We start from the raw sequence: 25,210 nt of genomic DNA on the forward strand, positions 1-25,210 counted from the left end.
AAAGGCAGCATGGCTTTCAGTTCTGCTTTGGGTAGCATTACTTATGGCTGTACATTAAACTCTTATTTCTACTCATCTTACACTATTAAGAACAGTCCATACAGGCCAGATCACTCTAGTCATAAACTGAAAAAGTCCCAGAGAAGGGCAGACCATTGAGGTAAGGATCACGAGGTGGTCCTAGCACTGGGCACGTGATTGTGTGGGTGTGAAAGTGGCCTAAGGAGAAGTTTGACCAACTTTTCTAAAGCTTCCTATATTGCAGAGCACTGGGACAGAGAACAGATCAAAGAACAAAAGTTTCACTACCTACATTAGAGTGGAGGTGCTAGCAAGGAGTCCTGTTCACTTGAAGATTCCCCACAGCATTTTCTGTTCAAGAACAGGTGCTAGGATTTTTCATATTAGAGGTTGTCCTTCTCATAGGTACTCTAAGCCCACTGCAGCCAGTTGAGGCAAGCCAAATCACACTTTCTTCAGAGTCTTCACCATTAAAACATACACCACTGAAGACCTCAATAGATATTGAGGTTTTAACAGCAGAGTCAAAGCACAAACCAGAAAGGGTCCAAGGCTACTAAACTTTAAACAAAAAAGCCAATATGACATTTCAGAAGGCTGTTTCAGCATAGCTGGTTACTAGGTAGTCACAGAACCATAAGACAAGTAAAAACCATTAAGTCAGCCTGTATTTTGAGATGCTGTCAACATAACTTGCTTCTGACAGGTATTTCTGCACGAGATATCCCAAGAACAGTTTCTTTAAGTATTTTACTTGTCATCTTCTCATAAGATTATAACTTGCTGGGTCTTACTCATGCTCAGTACGTTAAATAGTAACATGAAAACAAACACACACTTCACATTACGGGCTTTTCAGTTCTTTGCTGACATTCCTCAGACCTTTCTCAACCCAGATGACAATAAGCCAGAGTTGTCCAGAAGTGCTTTTTCAGGTTTATGGATGCTTTCACAGATTTTAAGCTAAAGAAATTTTTATTAATAGCACTTTCATAGTCTGAAGTGCAACCTGTTACTGCAATCTCAGATTCAACATCAAGAACATCAGAAACACAACACATGAGAATAAAGGATAACAAACAAGGGCAGTTCAGTGAAACACTTCTGTTGAACACCTTCACTTGATGATCATTCCCAATGTGGAAAAATGCAGTTTTTTTTAATACCAGTTCCCACCACAAGAGGAAGCAGTATGCATTTCCAGTACTTCTGGCTGTGAGAACACACACCACAGCTATTCGCTGTCACACTGTTCTCTTCCACTTTACCAAAATATCTGAGAAACATTCATAAGAAGGGAAGCAATGCAACACTGAAAATAAATCCAAAATAGAACAAAACCCCACTGAGAATTAATATAACCAGACTTAACCACTAAGTTTGTTGCTTCGTAAGTGGCAGCAAGTTACCACTCTGGAGCAGGTAGAACCCACCTGCCCTTTAGAGCAGGGCAGTTTTGTTCTGCAAACAAAGAACAGGTTTTTTTTGTTTGTTTAAAAAAAAAGGCCAAGAAATCTGTATTGCATATGCATGGAGGTTGTTAATAAATTGAGAAAACACATAAAATGAACCTTTAGCACAGAAAAAGAAGCTTACTAAGCAGTTCTGGTCTATTATCAGACCTCTGAAGGTCTGGTGTAGACTCAAAACTGCATTTTCACCCAGATGTTTACGTGCTACAGAAATAGACTGTTTTGTGCAGTAAAATCTTACAAGATCTCTCCAACCAAAACTCATTTATTCAGCTTCTCTAGGAGGTAGAGGAGAGCATTTCTGTCAATTCCAGGACAGACTGGCATCTTCTTTGTTTCTGACAAAAGTGCCATCTATTTCAGGTTTGGCAGAAGCAGGAGATTAATTTAATGCCTCAACTGCAAAAGTAACTCACTTATTGCAGAGAGAAAGAATGTGACACAAGTACTTCTGCAAAATTTGTAACAGAACCTGCCCAGCGTCAAAGCTGAATTTTTAAGTTCTGCATCCAAGAACTGCTCAGTTCTGATTACTCAAATACCAAACTGATGAACAAAGAGCATTAAAAAGCTTCAGCTATAACCATCTCTACCTAACAAACTTAGTGACAGAATGAAGAACATCTTCCCCTTGGAAGAACTCCAACATACTCTTGACTTGATAAAGCAAATCTAGACCTTTTTTATTTTTATTATTTTTTTAAACAATTTGCCAAGACTGGAATGAGAGATAAATAGAAGGCACAACAATTTTGCTTTTTTATACAAATACAAACTAAACATGAAAAAACCTCCCTATTTCAATAAAAAAATTTCACAAGTTCAGGAAAAGTGTTTTAAGAGTCAAGTTCTAGACATTTAAAACCTATCCCACAATCCAAAATTTTAAAGTGGTAAAACAGCAGTTAGAATTCTTTTCCGTGATCACGTATCAAAAGAAAAAAGATTCTACGGATACCCATTATTCCACTTTTACAGCGCCACAAAGAGAAAGGTGAATGTCAATTTTTCAAGTGGCAATATCTCCAGATCAGAGGATGTTCATATGACCCTCAAGGGATAAATCAATAGTTTTGCTTTCCTGCCCTTGAAATACTTGCCAAGTACTATGTTTTCCTACAGGCTCTTGAACGCATGCACGTGAAATATTATTCCACTGACTGAAATGCACCCAAATTCAGTAGAAGGGGAGAAAAAAGGAAAAACAAAAGACATTCTTCTAGGAAAGACCACCGGTACCAAAAAAAATCCAGTCCGTAAGTTTGAGGTGAGCAAGGAAATTCAGTTCTTTTCTTTTTAAAATCCACTTTTCCTAAAACGTTGTTCCACAAAGCTGGAATCTGGGACAAGGACTAGAAAAAATAATCACAAAACCATAACACAAACAAAAAGGGGCCAAAATAGTATCAAACGTAGCAGTCTATAACAGGCTAGGGCCACATTCCAAGATACCCAAGGCTGAAATTCACAAATCTGCAGGAAAAAAGGGTTTGCGCCACCACGTCAACATCCACGATGCATTCACTGGCGTTGCCCGATCCCCCTTCCAGCTCCAAATCCTGGCTTCTGGGACATTCCTCCACGTGGAGGCCCTCGAATCCCACCTCCCAGCCCCCCACGAGTGCCTCCAGGTCCACGTGGTCTGTTATCTCTGCGGTCACCCTCCCTGGCAGCTCGTGTTTTCTTCTCCTCCACATTCAAGCGCACCTCTCCCCTGAACATGATAGGCTGTAACAAAAGAAAAGAGGTACTTTCATTAAGGAAATATCCGTAGGTCTCCTAAGTCAAATATCCTTGCAAATTCATCTCATATCCTCCTTTCCATCCAAGGGAAGTGGTTTTCAGAAGAACATTTCTTATATCTTCTCCAGCCAAGCACAAGACTAGTTGCATACTCTGACCATAATCATTTTCTAGTAATTGTGAAATAATTCTAAGACCTAATGCTGAGCATTCTGACACTTTAAGAAGGATTTAAACTATTAACAGCAACCTAATTTCATTAATGTGGCAATCCAGTCTTCCACCAGTTTTTTTCTTCTGACACATAAAACATTAGACCCTCTCTACTACCTTGCTATAAAAAGCAGTGAAGTTTTTCACTTTGATCAGTCAACTGTTTAGAGTTGCAGCAGCAAGTGCTTGCTAGATCAGAAATTTCAGTGAAATGAGAATGGAGATGAACAGGTTGGCAACATCCAGCAAGCCTCACTGCAGCCAGAGTTGAAGACCAGAAGACTAAGAACTACACGAATATGGATTTGGTCATTCCAAACAACTTATTCCAGTAGTTACACAAACAAGAATGTGAAAAATATTGAAAATATAGCATCACTGGCACAAGTGCTTTCATCAAACGAGACGTCTAGCTATTTAATTCTGCTGAACTGGTTACAGAACTAACAGATCTAAGGATGAAGTACATCACCTTGCTATAGCCAGCAGCTATGCTGGACAAAGCAGCTGTAATGTGATGCTTTGACTTTATTGCAGTAGCAGTGCAAACTCTCACATTACATCAGATAAGACATCAGGTTTACCTTTTTACTAACAACCTACCAAACCCCTTAAAACTCATTTATAGCCAAGCTTATCATGAGAAGATCCCTACTGTTTCTGGAGACATGTTTGCCCAAAGCACTGGGCCCACATGCAAAGCAACAGAATTTAGCACTGGTCAAAGCAGGGTAGGAGGTATGTTAGAGTACTTTTACAGGATTTAAGTCTACATTAAATACTTTAATAATGCACATCCACCGTAATTTATGCATTTACATGGGCTTGCAGGAAAGATTCTTGTTTCTCCCTCTCAATCCTTTCTTACTCAACTTCTGGCCAAAAAAATCCTCCTTGCCCACACAGGTCAAACTCCACCTTTCCTCCCTGAAAGGTATTCACCTGCTTCTTGTGCAGAGCTCAGCAACCTCTCTTGGGAAGAGCCTCTACAATGAGTAAGTTTTTAACTCACTGGAGTTGTTACCACCTACCTTGATGACAAAAGGCTGTCTGTACAAGTGCTGTACAGGCCTTAACATAGGAAGGAAAGACACCCCACTTACTTGAGAACACACGTGAAATTAGAAAGGGACCAGGAGGAATACCTTTTCTTGTCAGTCACTTGAAAAACACTGCCTGTTATCAAAAGAGCAACTAATCACTGACAAAAAGCTTATTTTACCCTGTTGCTAAGGATCTTCTGAACTGGTTCAGGATCATCAAACACCACAAACCCAAAGTTAGGGAGCTTCCCACCACTGTTGATACGCAGTTCAACCACATTGCCATAGCCTGCAAGAGAAGAGCCAAGTTCTTGGGTCACACATTAGAATGCTCTGTTAACCACACAGATGGCCATAACCCCAAACCCCAAGAAGTAAAATAGAGCAGCCAACTTACTTTGGAAAAATTCTTTCAGTTCACTTTTATCCACATCATGAGGAAGGTTCCCAACAAATAGCTGGTGACTGTCTGGGTACCTCACAATCCGTCTAGTTTCCACATCACCTTGTTCACCCTCACGAACTTGAACATAAAAGTAAAGTTTGTTTAAGAAAAGCCAGTCCACATAAACAAAAAGCTAGGCACAGTCAAATTAAATGCCTTACAAAAAAATCTGGAATTCAGACTGTCTATCCATTTACACATAAGTGTAAGCATCCCACACTAGCGGGTTTGTAACTGCTTGCTTTTTGTCACCTGACTGAAATCAAACACTGAATAGAAACCTGGATACTTCATTGAATGCTAAAAAATGCTCTACAGCTTTGCAGATTAAGATAACCTAGAATACCCATCTAGGTAGAAATATTCACCTACTGACAGTTGAGATTTTCAAAACTTTAATGACACTGATTCCCTACACCAAAGAGAAGGAAACACTCTTACAGTCTGTAGCTTTCCTTACTTGGTCTAGGACCCCTCTGTGGTGGGATGTTTGTTCGCTGCTCCCTCACTCTTTGATCCCTCTGAGGTCTCTGTGGTGGTGTCTGAGATTCAGGTTTTGCCTCAGGACGGGGCTGTATAAATTCAAAAAAGGAATTATCATGCAAGAATCAAACATAACTGTAGGGTTCAACTTTTAAGATCTTACTATGAAGTTACAGATAAAATATCTTGAAAATGCAGAAAAGCCTAAATTTAGCTCAGCAAGGCCACAGATATACAGCTTATATTACAATAAAGTAATTGATTACAGACATCTTGTTCATCAGCAGGCAAAGGAAAAACCATTAGAGAAACTGCCTCTCCTGCTAGGGGGGATAACAATTTTTTAGACTACAGATGCAGTCAGTACTCTCATGACCATTCCCTGTTTTTCCTTCACAAGTAATTATTCCTTCTCAATACAAAGAACAGGGAATTAGATTTATTAAATCTATCACAGGACACTGTGATAGTCTTCAGTCTCTTCAAGATCTCAGATCATAATCAAATAGATTTCACTACATTTTTCCTGTCCAACTTACTGCCAGGCAGTTTAGCACTTAATGGCTGTAGTTGCTGGATTCCTACCTGTGAGACCGGTACTTTCACAACGTGGGGTGGTATTCCTGATACTGGAACAGCTCCACTGGGAGGGAGGTTCTTACTGGTTACTGATGCCCAGGAAAAAGTCTAAAAAAAAAATGAAGATCGTAACTCAACTCCAGGTGCTTATATCTCTCTGACATATTTCAGATGATATAGCTAACAGACACAGGGTAATAGGATAGCTTAAAAGTTTTACTTGACATTCTGGATTCAGCCTTTAAACTGCTCCAACTCAAAAGACTTTGTATTATAATAACAAAGTCACACTTTAACCTACTTCTGAAACCCATGTAGAATTGAAATATTACACAGCAGCAGCCTAACACCAAGTATCAAACAAGAGGTTGAAGTATTGCTTTCTGGAATACTCATTTGACTACTTTTGCTTCTCTTGACACTGAAGAGTGACAAAAGTCACATTTCACCCATTTTCCTGATTTAGCACATTGGTTAGTCTGTTCAAAGTTTCAGAAGCTCTGTATACAAACAAAGAATTCTCACTGCTATCACAGTTCACACACCTACTGAGTTTACAAAGCCTTCCTTTACATCCTAATATATTATTAGTCAAGCAGTTACTACTACCTATAATCTCAACTACCTATTACTGTATAGGAGCCAACAGAAAGAAGACAACTGGACTTTTAAAGAGTAACTTGGGCATGGGAAAGAATTAATCGCTTATATCTAATTCCAGATACTTTTTGCACCAGAATAAGGAACAAAACAACCAGAGTCTAACACCAATGAAGCCACTACACCACAGAAAAGTGCCACCCACGGTCATTACCCTGGAGTCTTCTTGTACTGCAGGGGCTGGATCAGCAGGAGCTGGAGAAGGACTCTTCTCTGCAGTTTCTTCTGGAGCTGACTCCTCCAACACCGGCTCAGATTTTTCTTCCTGCACCTCCGGCTCAGGTTCCTGTTCAGGTTCTGGCTCTGGCTCAGGCTCTGCCTCCGCAGCTGTCTCTTCCAGGTGTTCCTCAATGTCATTGCTATTATCACCACAAAAGAGAAACAGAAGTAGTATCATTTTGATTAGATCACTGGGTCACAAGGAATACTATTTGTTCAATACAGAAATCAATCACATTGCATTCAAGAGGAAGAACAACACTAATCTGTCTAGATGAGGCTATACTGCACAAGCATGCAAGTCTCACATTAGCACGCAGACCATCAAAAGCATTGCATCTACAGAAAATCTGGTGTCCCTGCATTCAGCCTAACAGCACTTAAGTTTCATCCATCTTTCAACTGTCAAAAGGGACAATGATGAGTAGCATTAAGTTCATTTGACTTGTTTTACAAACAGTCTGTATTACACAACACCTGACTTAATCTAATGTAATTATTACCTGACAGCTTGCTCATAATAAGCACCAGTATCATCAGGAACAGCCTCAGGTGTCTGCTGTCTTTCCTCAGGTTCCTCCCCTTCTTCCTCTGATTCTAATTGAAGTTAGAAAAAACACACAGCTTTAATATTCAGTAGAAGCCCAAGTCATCTTCTACAACATGTATTTGAAGTCTCGTGTTTCCTATTTGTGCTCTTTAGCATATCAAGACATGACATTAAACATATTTCCTTATACTTATGCTATCATTTAGGTTACTCAGTTTTGACCAAGGTCTAAAGTTTTCTGAAGTATTTGGAAAAGCCAATTTGTAGCCTACAAGTCTGATTGCTATTGCTCAAAAAGAAGTCTTACAATTCTTTTAACACAAACAGAATATGCAAGAAAATTATCAATTGTCTGTATATTACAGATCTTTGCTGAAGTACAGATAGCATAGTAAAAGAAGAGTAAAACTACAGACAAGAAAGAGACCTGGAATACCATGAAGCCTAATGCTTTAAGAAAATAATTCCTCTAGTCTGGGAATAGAGCATTGAAACAGACTCAGGAACAAATATGAGCAGAACCACAAAGGATTTGCCTGTACTTACCCTCTGGAGGCTCAGTGTCCGAGTCACCAAAAACCTCATCTTGGTAGCGGAAGATATCATTGTGGACATAAAACTTGTTTGCAACAGATCCCTAGAAGGGCAAAGGAAGAAACTGATTCAATTGAATCAACTGAAATAATCTAAAAAGTGAAATAAGGTAACTATCTCATATAGCAACTCATCCTTTTCCCACTTAAAGGTTAATACAAATTTGCCCCCTTTAAAAGAAGTCTACACTATTCAGAAAATAGCATCATACTAGCAAGTCAAGCACGTATGAACCAAGAGGAAGAAATTTAGTGCTTTTTATTATGATAGCTGACAAAAACACTGACAAAGTAGGAGCCAGAGCTCTCTGTGATTTGAAGCATCTATTTTTCAGTTTGACCTACAGCTAAGAATTAAGTGATCTTGCAATCCTTTTTTCACCACCATTTTCAATTATTTGAACTATTTTGTTCAAAAAAACGCCTATTTTGAAGACCACCTTAAACAACAAGTAAACTATTCAGAGAATATGAAAATCTGGATCCTTTGTCTTCAAAGGACAAAGTGTTTTCCTCTTCCCACTAGTACTTTCCTGATACAAGGGCAAGTTCCTAGGAGGGCAAATCGAAGAATGAACTTTAAAACGCATAAGGAAAAAGTGTGTTGCAAATACCTAGTAGCCATAAGTCAAGATGTTTACATCTTCAGTTATGATGTTCTGGATTAACAGATCCAGAATATACAGAAGCAGGGATATTCCTTAGGAATCTCCAGAGTATTACTACTGAATTGTGTGGTAAGCTACCTTAGACTCTAACTCCTCAGATTCCAACAGTGAATCAAAAAAGCCTCAGATCCTGACCTTATAGTGTAAGCACTGTAATAACTCTGTCACTCAATATAGCATACCTCAGGTGCAAGCACAAACGTCTGCATGAATCTGCGCACTGGCTGCATGTTATTAGAGAGCTCTCCCATCACCTGGACTACAACACCATCATTGAGGGTAGCATGGGCATCCACATGACGGATCTTTGTGTGGCAGTCCTTGAAGTTTAATGACAGCACCTTCTTGTGGATATCCTACAAAAGGACAGAATACAGGTTACACTGCGAAAGCCATTTCTGCTAAGTCAGCAGCCTCCAAAGCAAGAAAACAAAACACTCTGTTTTAAATTCTATTTCTAAACTGTAGCAAGCGAGCTTGGCAGCATTCTCTTTGTTTTGCTTTGCAAGCAATTTTATTTTATTAACTTTACTAAAAGGAAGCACATCTTGCTTCACTATTGCTGTTTACAATTAGGCAGTTGTTTCTCCCCATTTTCTACAGAAAGCACTTTGACAAAGTGAATGAATCACAGCTGGATATCTGCCTCAACCCACAAAGGAGACCAGAAAAAGAATGAAATGACACTAAGTTTTTCCAAGTACTTACAGATTGCCCATAGACTGCATCAGCTGGTTTTCCATTAGAATCCAAGCCACCATGGACATAGGAAGAGTTCTTTCCATAAAACCTGTTGGAAAGAAGTTTTAAATATTTGTTGTGCAACAACACAGCCCCTACATTAGGGTGCACTATAATATACTATCAAGCAAGTATTTTTTTCTGCCTTCATTACTGGAATAAAGCCATACAATTCGAGTGTCACTAACTATTTTTTTTGATCAAAGGAGAAAACAAAAATACAAAGTTCTCCTGTGTAAGCTGCACTGTTCAGGTCTGTCAGATACCCAAGCACTAATAGTCAAAAACAAAGTCTCTTATAGGAAACTAGATGGTGCAACCCTGTTCTCCTTTTCCTGTGTAAGGGCTATAAAGTAACACAGTATCCTGAACACACAAGACATGAAAGGCTTCCCTCAAGCTCTGGTTTAAAGCTTCAGCAAGGAGCAATAGCAGTTTTTGTTCATGTACAGTACTGAAAGCACTGCACATAAGCCTCCCATTTTATAACTAGAAATTACAAGCTAAGAAGTCAAACATCATGGGACTGCATTCTGACAGCAGATTAAAAAAAGGCTAGAACTGGAATCCACAGCATGTCCTAAACTTTCCTCCGACCCAAAAGGAGGAGGTCAGCTGTCCACTTAACTGGAAAAGTATCTGAAAAGCCTTTTGAAGGCTTTCCTGAGACTAGAAGGAAAGTTTCAAGAGTTGTTTATCTACCACATCAAAGCACAACAAAATGTATCTTCAAAAACGAGCGTAAATCCTCAATGTAGGATACCTATCAAGTCAAACAGGACCATTTTGTTTCAATAACAGATTGTAGTTTGCTGCACATTCGTAATTTGTCTGATTTCCTTTAAGCAGCAGCCAGTGGTATGACATACCAGTATAGGAGTACATGCCTTTTTCAGTTTCTCCCCTAGTCAGGAGGCATGGTACCAAGACAAACAAAACTGTTTAAGTAATGTTTATCCAGCTTTCATTTATACTGATTACAACTACAAGCAGCAAGCAACATACTGATTTACCTTTTTTTATTTAGAATGAATCTAGCAGTATTTCAACAGCAATCAGAACAAAAGTTTTTATAGCTCCTTTAATCTTCATTATTCGTGTTTTAACCTAATTGATCAAAACTGAAAGCAAACTACACCCAGAGTCTGTCTTGGGTAAAGTACACTTAAATGCCCAGATCTTAAATTTGGCAAGCCAAATCATGGGAATAAGTTTATTCATTGATTTAAAAAAATAAATAAGAAATGCATACAGAAAAAAAAATCAAGTGAAGCAGAGCCTTACCTGTGCAAATAGTCAGGTGCCTGGTTCAGCAGAGTATAGTACTGCCTCACAAATTCCCGCCCGACCAGCAGGGGACTTGGCTTCTCCATCACCATTTCTTTGGTCAACTGAAAGCTAAAGAAAATCAAAAGCTCCATAAAACACTAGCATTTCACATCACTGTTCAAATACTGAAAGCATAAGCCACATAATCATGGTGGAAAGCACACACGAAAACCTGTTAGCAGTTCCACCGCAGTAAGCAGTTTAACCGATGTTTTCACAGACATCAATCTTTAGTGCTGAGGAGAGGACTGCCAGGGAGCAAAAACCAGTGGTGGGAGAAGCTGCACAAGCAAGGGAGATTACCTCATAACACACCACCATGTAATCATCCTTACCCTCAGTAAAATGCAGGTAGCAAGCAAGTATGGTTCTTCAATAGGATTTGCTAAGTGGCTAAGTCATTTACAGTTGATCCAAGTTCTACTTACCTCACTTGACTTCAGAATCAGAATTAAAAGTCAGATGTTCCAAAGCAAAGCCTGTGCTACTGTATTAAGGGCATTTTTAAAAGGTCAGAAAGAGTCCAATCTATTTTTGTCAGTAGTGCAGCACTCCCTGCCTGTGAGTGACAAGTGCTGTAGAGGAATATCGGATTATACCAAAATTACTGTGCTACTGACAGAAACGTATGCTGCTTTTCCCTTACTTTCCCTGAACTCAGCAAGTTACCTATCACTTCCATCTAAAAGATCAAATACCTAGGCCAAAGGACAAATTGATCTAGGTACCTTCTACCCAACTTCAGCAAGTCAGTAAATTACAAGAAAGAAGTATTTGCAGGTAGATTATACACATATCCCTTCAGGCCAGGTCAGTCAAAACAAAGCACATTCCTGTTTCCTTCTTTTCAAGCATTCATGCAAGCTGTTCAAACTCATACAAGACAGATTGAAACTGGAAAGAGAATGCAGAAATATGCTCTGGCATCAGTGCACACAGTTCAGGTGTTTCTGCAAATCCAAAGTAATACAGTACCAACTTGAGCCCCAGGAAACCACCACTAATTCAGAAGACAGCATTCACTTAGCTGCTTTTTCTTAACACTGCAGTTAGGAGTAGCTTCAAGTGGCAATGTTACCTAAAGAACTAAACAATGGAAATCAGACTAAGCAGGTCCTCGAGCAGAGAGCAATCCAGATGGAGTCTGCAAAGCACATGCCATAGCAGTTATGTTGGGACAAGTTTTCTCCTGTCACATAGCAGCACCCTGTAGCCAGGGTAAACAGAGTTGCCCACAACTATCACCTGAACAAAGCCAGGGGAAACAGACTGCCTTTTCCGTGTACTTGTACAAAGCCTCATCCCGTTCACCCTAGGATCTTGTCTGAAATTCAAGAAATGTCGTGAAAGCAACAAGCAAAATCTTTACATACTAAGAACAGGTAACAGAATGTAGCTCCAGCAGACAGAGGTGACCTACCAGGTTAGGATATTACATCAACAGTTTCAAGTGCATTGTCATGTATAGGTCTGCAAAGGAAGCTAAAATCACACTGCAGGATGTATGAGGAATGAAAGAACAACATTTCAAACCCCCCTCCCCCAAAAAAAAAACACAACAACACAACACAAGAGGAAGCATGGAACATGGGATTTTGCATAAAGCTAAATCCAAACTAATCTGGTACCTTTCTTCCATCTCTAACTCCGGTCTAACACAAAACATGCTGTAAATGAAAGACACAAGGCAACATTTAAGCAGTGGCAGAACATGCCAATAATGTATTTGAGGATGCGATTCCACCCAGACCACCAGCAGTGGTCAGCGTGCATTGCATCCAGAGATGCAACACACTAATTCCTACCCTGGGAGGTATGCAGCTTCAGGTTCAAACCAGAAGAATACTATTACTACAGCAGAACTTGATACAGCTTTGCATGCATTGATGTGTATTGTTCTGCTTTTAAGAGAAAAAGAGATGAGTTATTCACACCACTTTCTCTTTAAGTTTTAAAACAAAGCCTACACATTCCATCTCTGAAATGCACTTCTTCCTAGTTAAATAGAGGGGAGAAAGATCTGACAGACTCCAGAGGATGAATGTATACCCGAGCTCCTGCTCGTTCAGTAGGAAGTGTGTATATCAACACCGTACAAGGAAACACTACTTACGTGACAGCACACAGAGTAAGACCAAACATGACCTAGAACTAACAAGGGCTTTTTAATAAATCAAAAAGCTTTGTTGTTTGGTGGTATTCAAGAGCTAATTGTGGAGAAAGTGCTATGCCACGGTTGGGCCTGGCCTGCAGGAAGTGCTCAGATTCTGCAGACCGCTTTCATTTTAGGAAGTTCCCAGTATTTGTGGTTTTGAAGCCTTTGAATCGTAACCATAGTGTCCGCACATACAGATGTCCGAGACTGAACACAGTCTGAAGTAACTAATTAAAACCTCGAATTTATGAACTTGATTGCCTTCTAGTGCATGTTAAATTAGATCCCCACTAAATATGAGACAGTAAGAAAAACACAACAGGGCAAGTAAGGATAAGCTGTGGGTACCATGCTGATTTCTTAATTTCACTTTCTATTTCCTGTAAAGCACTTGTGAAATACGATCATTGCAAGCAGCAGAATGACCCTGAAGCAGCTGCAGTGGCAGACAACACCTTCACTTTTCAGACTCAGCTTGGCTTACCAGGCAATGCAAGACTCAATCGTTCCACAGAAGTTCAAAACCTTGCCTGTGCTGTGAGTTTACAACTGGAAGACCAGTTCTACCATATCCCCTACACTGAGCAGGGCAAGAGCTCCACATAAGACAGCACACACACATTCCTTGTTCACTCTTCTTTCCTTTTTCTAGGGGAAGTTGGGGGTGTAGTGAATCAATTTCATTTCTTTACAGACTAGCTTTCTCTAGAATCCAGCCACATCTCTACTGATGTCCAGAGAGATTTTCTACACAGTTCTGTTAAAGGAATCAGGCTCCTCTGAGAATTATTTTCCAATTGCTGCTAAGAATATGAATGTACAAAGCTGGATTTCCTCACAAAATGGTAAACTGTTACCTGCAGGACTTGAGTCACAACAGCTCACTACCAAAAGCTCTTTCAGATTTGTCCTCAGTGAAAGACTCCTCACCTGCAGTAACCCACCAGCACTCACATCATCTTCTGTGCTGTTCTGACTTGTCCCAGCACTACGCTGAAGACATATGGGAGGTAGTGGCTAGTGGTTATGCCATATTTACCAGACATACTCCTACTGCAGAGGGTGAAAAATCTCAGAACCAACTCTTCCCATGGAAAGAGGTGGAATAGCAGAGTGCCCAGTTCTCATTAGGATCTGAAGAGAAATGGGAAAAACCTCTATGTGACCTAATCAGGGGACAACAATCTGTTTTTACTCCTGCTGCACCTGCTGTTCTGCCAGTTGCCATCTGTTCTTGAGCCCCAGCCAGCACAACCTGAATGATACAAGCCAAGCATCTCCAGAGAATATTTGCTCGCTAGCACTCATGAGCTGTTTGTTACTTGCCTCTCTATTCCTTGAGCTTAGAATAACTGCAAATATTTTATACTACATTTCTACCACACAGGTCATGATGGTAACAAATGTTTGAGCTGTCACAGCGTTACTCCTGATAGCAGTTTATCCAAATAGTGTTGTCAATTGAGATGAAAGGATGAGAGTTGATAGGAAAAGCTGGAAATCGGTGAGATTCATTCAGAAATATGCATTCATATTCCATATATGTAAAACACGGAGTAATTCAAATTATAGCAAATATATTAGAACAATTCTGCAACGTAACTGAGCCCTTTCCTTAAGCCAGGAGACTTACAAATGCCTCCTTTACAGCGGTTATCACCTGGCTAGTGGAAAATTCCACCATCTGTTACAATGCTCCTACTTGGCAGGAAATCAATGCCAGGCACTGAATTTCTAGAGTACAGTTATGTAAATTAGAGCCATTTATGTAAATTGTGTATTAGCAAATTTAGGTCCAAGGAGCATATTAGCATGTTAGTATTAACAGAATTAATAGGGTCAAAGAAAATCTAGTATTTTCTCAGACTGCTATACAATTGTGAAAGTGAAACATCGGCTGTCTAAACTTTATTTTTGACTTTTATTCCATACAAGAAGCAGTCTGTCAAAAAACCCCCAGAGATACTACAACAGATTGTAGTTCTGATTGAGATATTACACAGCAGACACAAGGAACAATCCTATAGCAGTTCCACATGCTCTCTTTTGGCTGTTGGTGTGCTGTAAGACAAGAATGTAATATCAAATGAGCCTCTCTACAAATTGGTGCATTTTACAGAATAAGAGGTGTCATTTCCCCGCCACCTTTTAATTACAGGTTTAACTAAGATATTCTCACAGAGCTGTTACACTGCTTCCCAACACCCTAGTCAACTTCTATGAAGTACAACTCATATCTTTCATTTCTAAATCTTTACCCCTAAATATACAAAGGCAACTCTGACAATATAATTGATATGCTCCACAGATGAAGATATTTTTCCCCTTTAAACCAGAATGCCAGATTTCTCATGCAATTCTACTTCCTTATTTTCGTATCAATCATTTCCTTAACATAGAAGGACTTTGAGAACTTAAAACACCCAGAGAAGCTCACATGGAAGAGCAGCATCTACATCTAAGTTTCACATAACAAAACTGGCAAAAAAAAAAAAAAAAAGCAATTTTGCTGGACTTTAAAGGTCTGGTCAATAATTAACAGGATTGTGTAATTAAGTGTCATTTAGGATTTCTGCAGGTTCCTTAGGAAGACATAGGAAGAGGTGGGGATGTTCAAAGCTACAAACCATTTCTCTATATGGAGTAACGAGCATTAGAAGCAGTTGCTTTGGACAACAGAAAAACAGCCAGTACAAATGAAATAAAACTCCCTAGCATTTTGTAGGTAATGCCTGCTAGAAACATAATGCCTGCTAGAAGCATAAGTTAAATCAACAAAGGCAAAAAATCCCATTAGTTCCCCCTCTCCACACATTTTACGTGACTGGTGGTTGCTACTGATGCTGATTAAACAAAACCAGGGCAGCCGGTACCTGTGTGAACTGAGATACAAAACACTGCAGAGCGAACAATGCAACGCAAACAAACCAAACTTGCATCACTCGGCAAATTCCAGAGCCTGTCTCATCCGGGGATTTGTATCATACACTAGCTTTCTCTCAAGTAGGATGAGTAATGTAAGCCTTTTCGAGGAAATGCATATTTAAAACACTACAAGATACCAGATACACTGAGATGCGAGATGCCCTTCTTTTAATGCAGCATTAACCATCTGAGGGGGAGAGGGAATAAAGAACAACCCCAGTTGTTAACCTCAAGACCAAACCATGAAGTGATGAAAAAGCACCTCAAATAGCTAAGCCACAAAAGCTTCAAAGCACTAAGCTCCTTTAAAAAACAGGTGTTATTACTGGTGTCACATGGATGAAGTACAGCATCACAAGGAGCAGTATCACAGCAATACAGCTTGCATTTTATACACAAGCCATTAGTTACCTGCCAGCAGACAGCTCTTTTTGAGTTTTGACAGATCCAGAGGGGAAACACTGTCTGAAAAATCATCTTAAGAGGTAACAAGCCATACGCTGAAAGCTACACGATGGGATAACTTGGCCAAAGAACAGTGAAACATTTAAAGACTCAATTTGCAACAACACATCATGAGGTTAGGAGTATCCAAATTAACAGGCCATAGGAAGTATTGACTACAAACTTCCAGAGACAGGTATTCCTCAACCAAGATCAGAGCAGCGTGCAGTCCAAAGTATCTCACACAGAAGAACCTTTATTAATAATCTTCAAGATGTGGATCTGGATACTTAATGCAGCTGTTTCTCCACTGACTAATAAAGAATGGCATCTTCCATCCAACAACCATGCTGCCTACAAAGAAGCAGTGCTTCTGTTCACAGGGTACCTGAGCCAGGAGCTGGAGTCTGAAAATCAGACAGCAACTAGAATGCTCCACCCTTGGGTAAGCATCAGTGCTTCATTAACATGATACTGCAGAAAGGCAGAGCAATACCTGAACCCTTTTCTGAAGCTCTTTGAGGCATACTGATGAAGGACTCTGCAGAAGAGCAATGCATTGTACTAACTAGAAGACAAAGAATTAAGAAAACTGAATTAAAGATGAACTATTTGGATAATTTGATTCAAAAATAATCAGGATAAGAAGATATGATAAGAGTTATGTTTAAAATTGGATAAAAATAGTTCAGAATTACATTCAACGCTGCTCATGCTAATGCTGAAAAACCACTGCTTGCCAGTGGCAGATGGGAAGTCTTACCCAGCAGCAATGTACAGCCCTTAAACACTGCAAGAATACAAATAAACAAACCATGAATTGCTGCAGAAGAGCTGTCATTCTAGAAGTCAGCCTGTGTTTTTGCTAACAAACCTAAGTGTGAACCACAAGTACATGGATGCGATGGAGTCTGCCAGCTTCCAGTCAACATTCAGTGTTTCTTGTATTGTTCAGCTCTGCCAAGCAAGAAAGAGACAAACTGGTGATTTTTTACTGCTATTATTCAGAATTTACATGAACATTGACCACTTCAGAGGAATACAACTTCAAGAGCATTAAGATCAAAAGCAGAGAAGCTGAATACAAAGAGAACTACCTAAAGTGTAAGTATGGCACAGTGATCTGGAAAATCAGATACTATCCTAGTTAGGAACACAAAGGCCCACTTACTGTCCAAAGACAAACAGTAGATTAGGCCCTGTTTAAAATGGAATGGAGACAGAAGTGATCTAACTTTGAATCTTAAAATAAATTGGAATTACACTTAAATGTTATCGTAAGAGTTTCTCAACAAGTATTCTTAGCCTGTCCACAAAACACTTTCCTTTCCCTGAATAGAGGGCCTACTTCGGTTGTGGGTTCATGTTTTTTTCTATTTTCAAATCTTTTTCAACCATCTTCCAATTTTCTATCACTTTGTATCACACAGTCACCACCTCTATTCAGCGAAAACTGCAACATCAGTGATACACAGGAGACTAGCACTTTGGCAGAAGCAGCTAAGCATTTGGGTTCCTGCTTAGAATTAGCATCGAGAAACAGGTTTTATTGCAGAGTTAATGTTGTAACAGCTGCCCCATGCCCATGACCCAGCAAGGGTCACCTTTCAGTCATCAAGTTCAGACTGCAACTAGTGTATTTGCGTTACTTTTTGAAAACTTCTGCTGTTCTGTATCACAGGAGACAAACATTCAAACTCCAAAGATAGATATCTAAGTTATTTCTTCCATTACCAACAGACCAAAACACTGAGTTTCACGGGCAGTTTATTGCAATACTTTTATTTCAGTAACAGGCACTAGAGATTTATGATAGGGAAATGTGAGGTGTTTGCTCTCCATTCTCAGATGTCCTAGCATGGCTCTGCACCTCTCAACAAGTCATCACAATCCACACTCTTTACACAAAGGAGATGCAGAAGCTCTAGAAAGCACACATTAAATTTGCTATTATTCAGTATTTATTGACCAGAAAATACTGGAGCACCAAGCTAGACATCTTAATCCCTCTGGTCTTCCCAGATGCCCAAAATGCAAGAGAGCTCTGAATTAATGGCTACTTTTCTAAATCCCTCCTGCAGAAGGACTGTGCTACTGACAGCAGACTTTGTACACACAGTCTCAGAAGTACAAACTGAATTTCAATTGCTGTTTGGGGGACCTTCATGAGATGCTGTAAAGGTCAGCTCTCACCTGCGGCAGGTCTTACCACACACATCTGTAAACAGCCAGTGCTTTTGTTTTTAGAACACCCAGAAATAATGTGGTCATCCTCCAGTAAGTTACCCCCAAGACAATCCCAACAGCCTCTGCATGTACCAACTCCCCTGAATCCCTTTTTCTCTGGATGTACAGTTCAATCAATTACTGAACATTTGTAGCCAGACATGTTATATTAAGCAAGCAGCTCTAAAACAAATGGAACATGCCTCATCCCTTCGCCATTTCATACTAGTACACTTTTGGGGGCTGCTTATATCCTGCTTTAATTTTATGAGGAAAAGCTGAAAATTGTCTTGGCAAGGAAATAAAGCAAGTTAAGCAAGGCTACTGCAAGGGACCTGATGTAAGATAAACTATAATAATCTGCCCTGAGCATAACTAGTTCGGATCATCACAAGATAGCTGTGTTGCATTAAGCATTACAGAGAAGACTGGCCCCTGTGATTTGATGGAAATCACAAGTTAATTCCTCTTCAAGATGAGAGTTCTCCCAAATCTCAAAGCCTTGAGAATTCATAGAAATATTCCTATGCCTCTTTTAATCCTAAAATCAGGTCCTCCCAAAGAGGCCATCTCCTACACTAGGTTGAAGGATTTCTATAGCTAACCGGACCTATTCTAACTTCCCTTTCACTTAGCCTACGAACAGAAGTACCGTTTTTCTGCAAAGCTACATTTCAACCATGGAAATTTCACCTTAAAGGCCAGTGACAGTCTGAACGGTTTGTTTACTGATTTTGTTAATGAAAATTAAGTCAGATTTATGTCCATGCTGCACTCTGAACTGCTTCACTATGAAGTAGCTACTTCTACCCTATGATTTTGCCATTAGAACAGGTTTTGTTTTGACATCCAAGAGCTGCTCCAACAACTCAATGAAGTTGGCAGCAGATCCAGTCATCTTCTCTTAGCTCTGCAATTTTTCCATTTGGCTCCACTGCAGCTTCTTAAAGTAAAAAGCCAAAGTTACTCCCAAGCACTCAGATGAAGCAGATTAGAACACCTAGCTACACAGATACTACAACGAAACAAGCACACTCCCGCTTGGATTAAAGTCACAAGAATTAAGAATTGATAAAATATTTTCTGCACACCAAGCAACAGATGCCTTTAGGAGCCAACCATGTCACCTCTGTTTCAGCCACAGAAGACTCTTAACCACCATACGCAGACTGGTCCTAGCAATTAAGGCTGATCCATCGTGGTACTGTTACTTTAAGACATTTAAAACCAAAACAGATCAGCATAATAGCCAAAGTGAAACTAGAAACAGTACAGGGCAACGCAGAAGGAAATGGATGATGGCCACCCACATTTTAAGATTCAATATTCCACATTTGCCTCAGCAAGGAATGTACAAATCTGTTCTAAGCCTCAGAACTGACAGCTCACGATCTCTGAGCTCTCAGAGCAAGTATTCCACCAGCTAGGCCTTCTGGAAGAGGTCCAGCCTTAATATAGCTAAACTAGGGCTCCAGACCTATATAATACTCACTGCCAGCGAAGTTTGGGGCATCCTTTTAGATTAGCTGAAGATTAGGGGGCTCATTTGTTTATTTTGGTTGGGGGTAGCATTTTTTTCAAGTTTTGTTTTTCCATTTGGTCCGTGAAGTAGCTGGAGATTACCAAGTCTATTTGCAGTTTCAGCACAAAGTTATTAGTTTCTTTAAATCAATTCTGGAAGCTTGACACAGGCACCTGTAAAAAATATCCACCCTTCTAGGTAAAACTATTACTTCCACCTCTGGTTTATTTCAAGCACAGCAGACTACAGCCAGAGTAGCAACTAGTACCACCCAACGCCACGCTCTACTTTGATTTCCTCTTTGATTTTGCTTTCATCACACTACTTCCTTGGAGAAAAAGGCTCATTTCTAGTATTAAAACTACAACACTCAATTCAAGCTTTTTCTAACTCATCCAATAAGCCATTTACATTAATCTCATGACTGCTCTCAAAATTACTACTGTTATGAACAGAAACATCAATGTGCACATACGGCAACATCATTTGTTTTATTACACTTGCATTAAAGCACGCTCCTCAGCATACACTATTACAACAGTCCACAAGGAGAAGAAACGCTAGCTTTCTGAACCAGTTCTCAGACATACACCATTCACTTTCAGTAGTGACTGAGGGTATCAAAACCAACATCACCTTGCAAAATACACTAAAACAAGGTGCATCTTGCTGAAGTCATTTTTAAGGGTGAATTCTGATAGCAAACTCAAACTTTTGCAGTACATTCTCAAGAGACCATGGGTAGTAAGTGCACAAAAACCAGGACTACAGTGAAGAACTTCCTGTTTCATTAGGTGCCCGAAGGTTTCACATTTAAAAATTGGTGTTCAAACCCAGAGTACCATCAGTTGCATGACAAACCGCGTTGATGCTGCTGTGTCAGCAGCAAAAAGAATAATAGGGCAAAGCGGTCCTATACTCACAGCACACAAAGCTTTCCCACCATCTACTTTTGGTTTTGTTTCTTAGATCGCAGTGTCACCAAAAAAAAGGGAGGAATCCCTTCTGGTGATACTGATGTTTACATTTGACTCGCATGCACAAAGGAAATTTGGTCTGCCTGGTCTTCTCTTTTACTTTCAAGTACATTTTCCAGCCTTCAACTAAATGGGCTCATACTTCAACAAGTTCCCTTTCTGGGGCTAGCTCTTATTCTTTTATTTCCCACAACTCAAGGGAGACCACTATTCAGTTGGATCTGATGCATACAAGATTCTTTTAGAAAGATTTATATTTAAAGATGTACATTTACAAAGGCTTCAAAGCTGATGTGATCCTTTTTCTAGGACGGTGCAGAACTCCACTTGCTAGTGTGTTTTAACTCTGCCTTTCGGGAAAACTCATTTTGGAACATGAATTACTAACAAAAAGCCTAGAGATTCTCTTCACAAAGATGCTCTACTACTGGGGTACGAAACCCCTAAGCATGTAAATACTTAGAAGTGGCCTTCAGTTTAGCTATATGGCCGACTAAGCTGCCTTCTACTTTTTTTTAAACTGAAGCTAAATTTCACTTCATTAAGAACACCGACTGTAACACTCCTAGAAAAGGTGAGTGAGTCCAGTTTACAGGATGCACCCATATTACCTCCAGAATCAGAGAAGTATCACAGAACTTTTTTTTTTTTTTTTTTAAGTAAAAGTCTCTCTTTATAGAAATAGAATTTAAAAAAAAATGAAAACTTGGTCAAAATGAAAATTTCAGAAAAGAATCCAAATGCAGTTTTTGTTTCCCAACTTCTTCACCCCCTTCTCTTTATGATGGCCATCCACAAGGTCTCGTTAGCACCCACCACGCACCGCATTTGATTTGTGGCACCTGGGAGCGTTAGGTTTTGGAGCTCGGTGGCAGTGTCCACATTTCCTAAAGCTGTCACTTCTGCCTGTGAGAGCACAGGCTAGACAAAAATAGCATGCACTGAAAACATGGCGGCTTGCTACAAACGCTGCTTTCAACCAATTGTGGGGGGGAGAAAAAAAAATAAATCATTTTCTTTGGATGGAGTAATTGAGTACATGTACGCAAGCCGTAACAAAAGAGGTCAGCAGGTAAGCGCGTCAGGAATTGGTAATGTATCAGATAAAACAGCTCGAGGCTGAAGCGCACGTGAGAGATGCAGGAAACCTTCCCGCTGTGGGGTTTTCCTTCCCTTTCTCCCCCCCCTCAACCAGGGCACGGGGCGCCCCGCGAGGGGCCGGGCAGCCTCCCCGCAGCAGCCCCTCGCCTTGCAATCCCGGCTTAATCCCGGACCCAGCCAAGGTCACGCAGCGAGCGGGGCCACGATGCGCACCCCCCTGCCGGCTCCCTCCATCCACCAACCCCACGGGGGCCGCCCCCCTCCCTCCCCCCTCTCCCCTTACATCCCATCCCTGCCCGGTTTTATCCCCCAGAAAAAGAAAAAAAAAAAAAAAAAGAAACAAAAAACCACAAACCCACCCTCACGGACACAAGGCGCGCGCCCAGCCGAGAACAAAGCTGGCGGCCCCGCGCCCCGACCCGCACCACGCGGCCCCCCCCGGCCCCTTCCCAGCCCCCAAAACAACCCCGGGGAGCCCCGAGGGGGGGCCCGGACACCCCCACACCCCCCCCCCCGGGCAGCCTCCGGGGGCGCTGCGGGCCCCAGGGGCTCCCCCACTCCCCTCAAGGATTCTGACCGCGATGGGGGGGCTGGGGAACGGCCACAAGGCCCCAACAGGCCCGGGGGGGCCTCGTGAGCGCGGCCGCGGCCTCCTCACCCCCGGGGGGGCCCCCCCGGTCCCCCCTCAGGCCGCGGCCTGCGCCGGGGAGGGGGACGAGGGGGACGAGGAGGGCACGGAGGGGCCCGGCCCCCTTCAGCCGCCCCCCGGGAGCTCCCAGCAGCCCGCCCGGCGCGTCCCGGGCCCCCCCCGTTCACCTGCGGGCGGAGCGGGACGGGAGCGGGAGGCGCCGCTTCACCACAGGCCTGCCCCGGCGGACGAGAAGCACCTCACGCAGCGGCGTGCTCTGCCGCCGGCTGCATATATCCGGCGCGCAACCTAGCTCGGCGGCGGGAGGATCCACCAATCAGAGCGCGCCGCTCGGCCGCCTTCGGATGCCGATTGGTGCGCGAGGGGGAGAGGGGGCGGGAGGCGGGGTGAGCGGCAGGTAGTGTTACCAATCAGGCGGCCTCGCTGCGCGGAGAGGGAAGATTGACCGACGCGCTGCGCAACCAATAGGCAGCGGGATTCTCGCTGAGGGGGCGGGATGAGACTTGATGGATCGCCCCTCCAGCCAATAGAACGACAATCCCCGCGCTTCTAGGCGCGAAGGGCGGGGGCCGCCCTGACGCGGTAGTGTGGTTGAGGCGCGCAGCGGCGCCCTTGAGAAAGTGCTGGTAAACCCCGTTAATAGATAGGGGCGGGACAACGCGCGGCACGGGGCGCGGCGGCCAATCGGAGCGCGCGGCGGGCCTTGACGGACAGCCAGCCTCCGGCGGCCTTAAAGGGCCAGGCAGCGCGCGCGGCGTGCCCCGCACCACCCCCTGCTGGAGGCGCGGGGGGCGCGCACAAAATGGCGGCGGGGCCATGCCCAGCCCCGGGCCTGGCGGTCACCACCCCACAGCTCCCCCTGCCCGGCCCCGGGAGCCCCGGCAGGAGGGAGGCTGGCAGGGGCTGCCCTGAGGAGAGCAGGGCAGCGAGGAAGCCCCAGTCAGCCCCTGAAATGATGCGTTATCCCTTTGTGTACACCCCATCGCACCCCACACGTATCAGTGGCATGAAGCAAATATAGATTTAACCCCCTAAAAATGCCTTCCCCCCCCCTGTTGCCATATCCCCGAGCTCAGCCCGACCTCTCCCTGCTGTGTTGTGCAGAGATAGAGGCTGGGGCTGGCGCGGGGCCACGCACAGCACCGATGTCCCCCCCTCCTTGCTATTTATTTATAGGCAGTGCCGCATCGCAATCTGCCAGCCCATAAATCAGGGGCTCGCTCGTCGCAAAGTTTAACGTGAGAGCGATGACCCAGCACAACAGCTAAAATAAACCCCGCCGGAGCGATGCCCGGCGTCCCTCCGGGAACGGCGGCAATCCAGGGATGGGAAATTCCTTTGTACGTATATAATATACATATAATAGCAAAACAGCAAGGTCCTATCGCATTAAAATCAAAGCCCCCGTGGCAGCCTGCTAGGAAAAGCATTTGCATCATCTGCTCGGCCTGTATAATATAAACTCAGAGCGCAAGAGTCAGCCAAGGCCAGCCGAAATCCCTGCATGCAGCTCCACTCGGTGTGGCAGCAAATAACCAGTTTTTTTTTTAATTATTCTTCCTGCTGCAGGTCAGGCTTCTTAACAGGAAGATGTTGAAGCCCCACACGTGGTCAGGAAGCAGCACACCCCACGCAGTGCCGCCGGCTTTCCTCAGCCCGTCTCCTTTCCTGGGGACCCGAGCTGCAGAAACCCAGCTGCTGGCCCCAGCCTCCTCCACCTTCTTCCAGTTTGGAAGCGAGGAGCCCGTCCTCCTTCAAAGGGCCAAGCAGTCAAACAAACCATACAGAAACACCCTCGGGGACCAGCATCCCTTCACTCAACCTGCTCTGAAGTAGAGATGCTCCACACAAACCCCTCTCTCTTTCGATAACCCCATGCCAGGGCATCTCAAAGCCTCAGAAGGCAGAGAACGGAGCTCTCCCAAGCAGCCCACCTGACCCTCCTGCCCCATCCCTACAGCTCTTTCCCCAGCTCCATCCCACTGCCCGTTCTGGGATCACCAGCTGGTATCACAGGCAGGGTGCTGTTAGGGATCCATGCCGAGTACAAACTTTCTCCTTCGCTTTCTCCTAGACCCTTTAGGCATGTGAGAGGGCGTCAGCCTCACTCCCACCTTGGGCAAGCAACGTGAGGCTTTTTGGAGAAAATTCTGCTTCGCTGTGACCCAGACAGCTTCTGACCAGCCTCTTGTGTGTCTCCTAATGAGGAGCGGTGGTGTTTTACTACCAGAAAAACATAGAGATATACAGCTGAAGGAAGCGGGAAGCTTTAAGCTGCGTTGCTCTCAGAGAAAATAAAATTTAAACAACAAATATATATATTATTGTCCTAAAATTTAAAGTGCGGTCCCCAAAGGGAGACTGAAACCCATTTGGTCAGCGTGAAGAACAGGCCAAAGGGGCTGCGAGCACCCCATGGATGGATGGCGAGGCTCCAAGCCAGCACCCCCCG

The 25,210-nt window shown here is 42.6% G+C and overlaps 1 protein-coding gene across 2 annotated transcripts; it reads right to left on the reverse strand.

The window, feature by feature from the left end:
* Positions 1-2,151: 2,151 nt before the first annotated feature.
* Positions 2,152-23,014, reverse strand: G3BP1 (G3BP stress granule assembly factor 1). Of its 2 annotated transcripts, none has more exons than XM_082771606.1 (12): positions 22,926-23,014; positions 10,715-10,828; positions 9,398-9,479; positions 8,872-9,045; positions 7,975-8,065; positions 7,382-7,475; positions 6,814-7,018; positions 6,006-6,107; positions 5,398-5,509; positions 4,890-5,015; positions 4,672-4,781; positions 2,152-3,221 (listed from the first exon to the last, which is right to left on the reverse strand). In XM_082771606.1, the coding sequence occupies exons 2-12, from the start codon at positions 10,807-10,809 to the stop codon at positions 3,015-3,017; spliced, it is 1,398 nt and encodes a 465-aa protein (XP_082627732.1). In that variant the 5' UTR covers positions 10,810-10,828; positions 22,926-23,014; the 3' UTR covers positions 2,152-3,014. The 2 variants fall into 2 exon arrangements, with proteins under 2 accessions (XP_082627732.1, XP_082627731.1); XM_082771605.1 differs by having other exon boundaries at positions 4,672-4,802.
* Positions 23,015-25,210: the final 2,196 nt, after the last annotated feature.

The sequence above is a fragment of the Aythya marila genome (genome assembly GCF_965140915.1).
Source record: "Aythya marila genome assembly, chromosome: 14".
Taxonomy (NCBI): Eukaryota; Metazoa; Chordata; class Aves; order Anseriformes; family Anatidae; genus Aythya; species Aythya marila.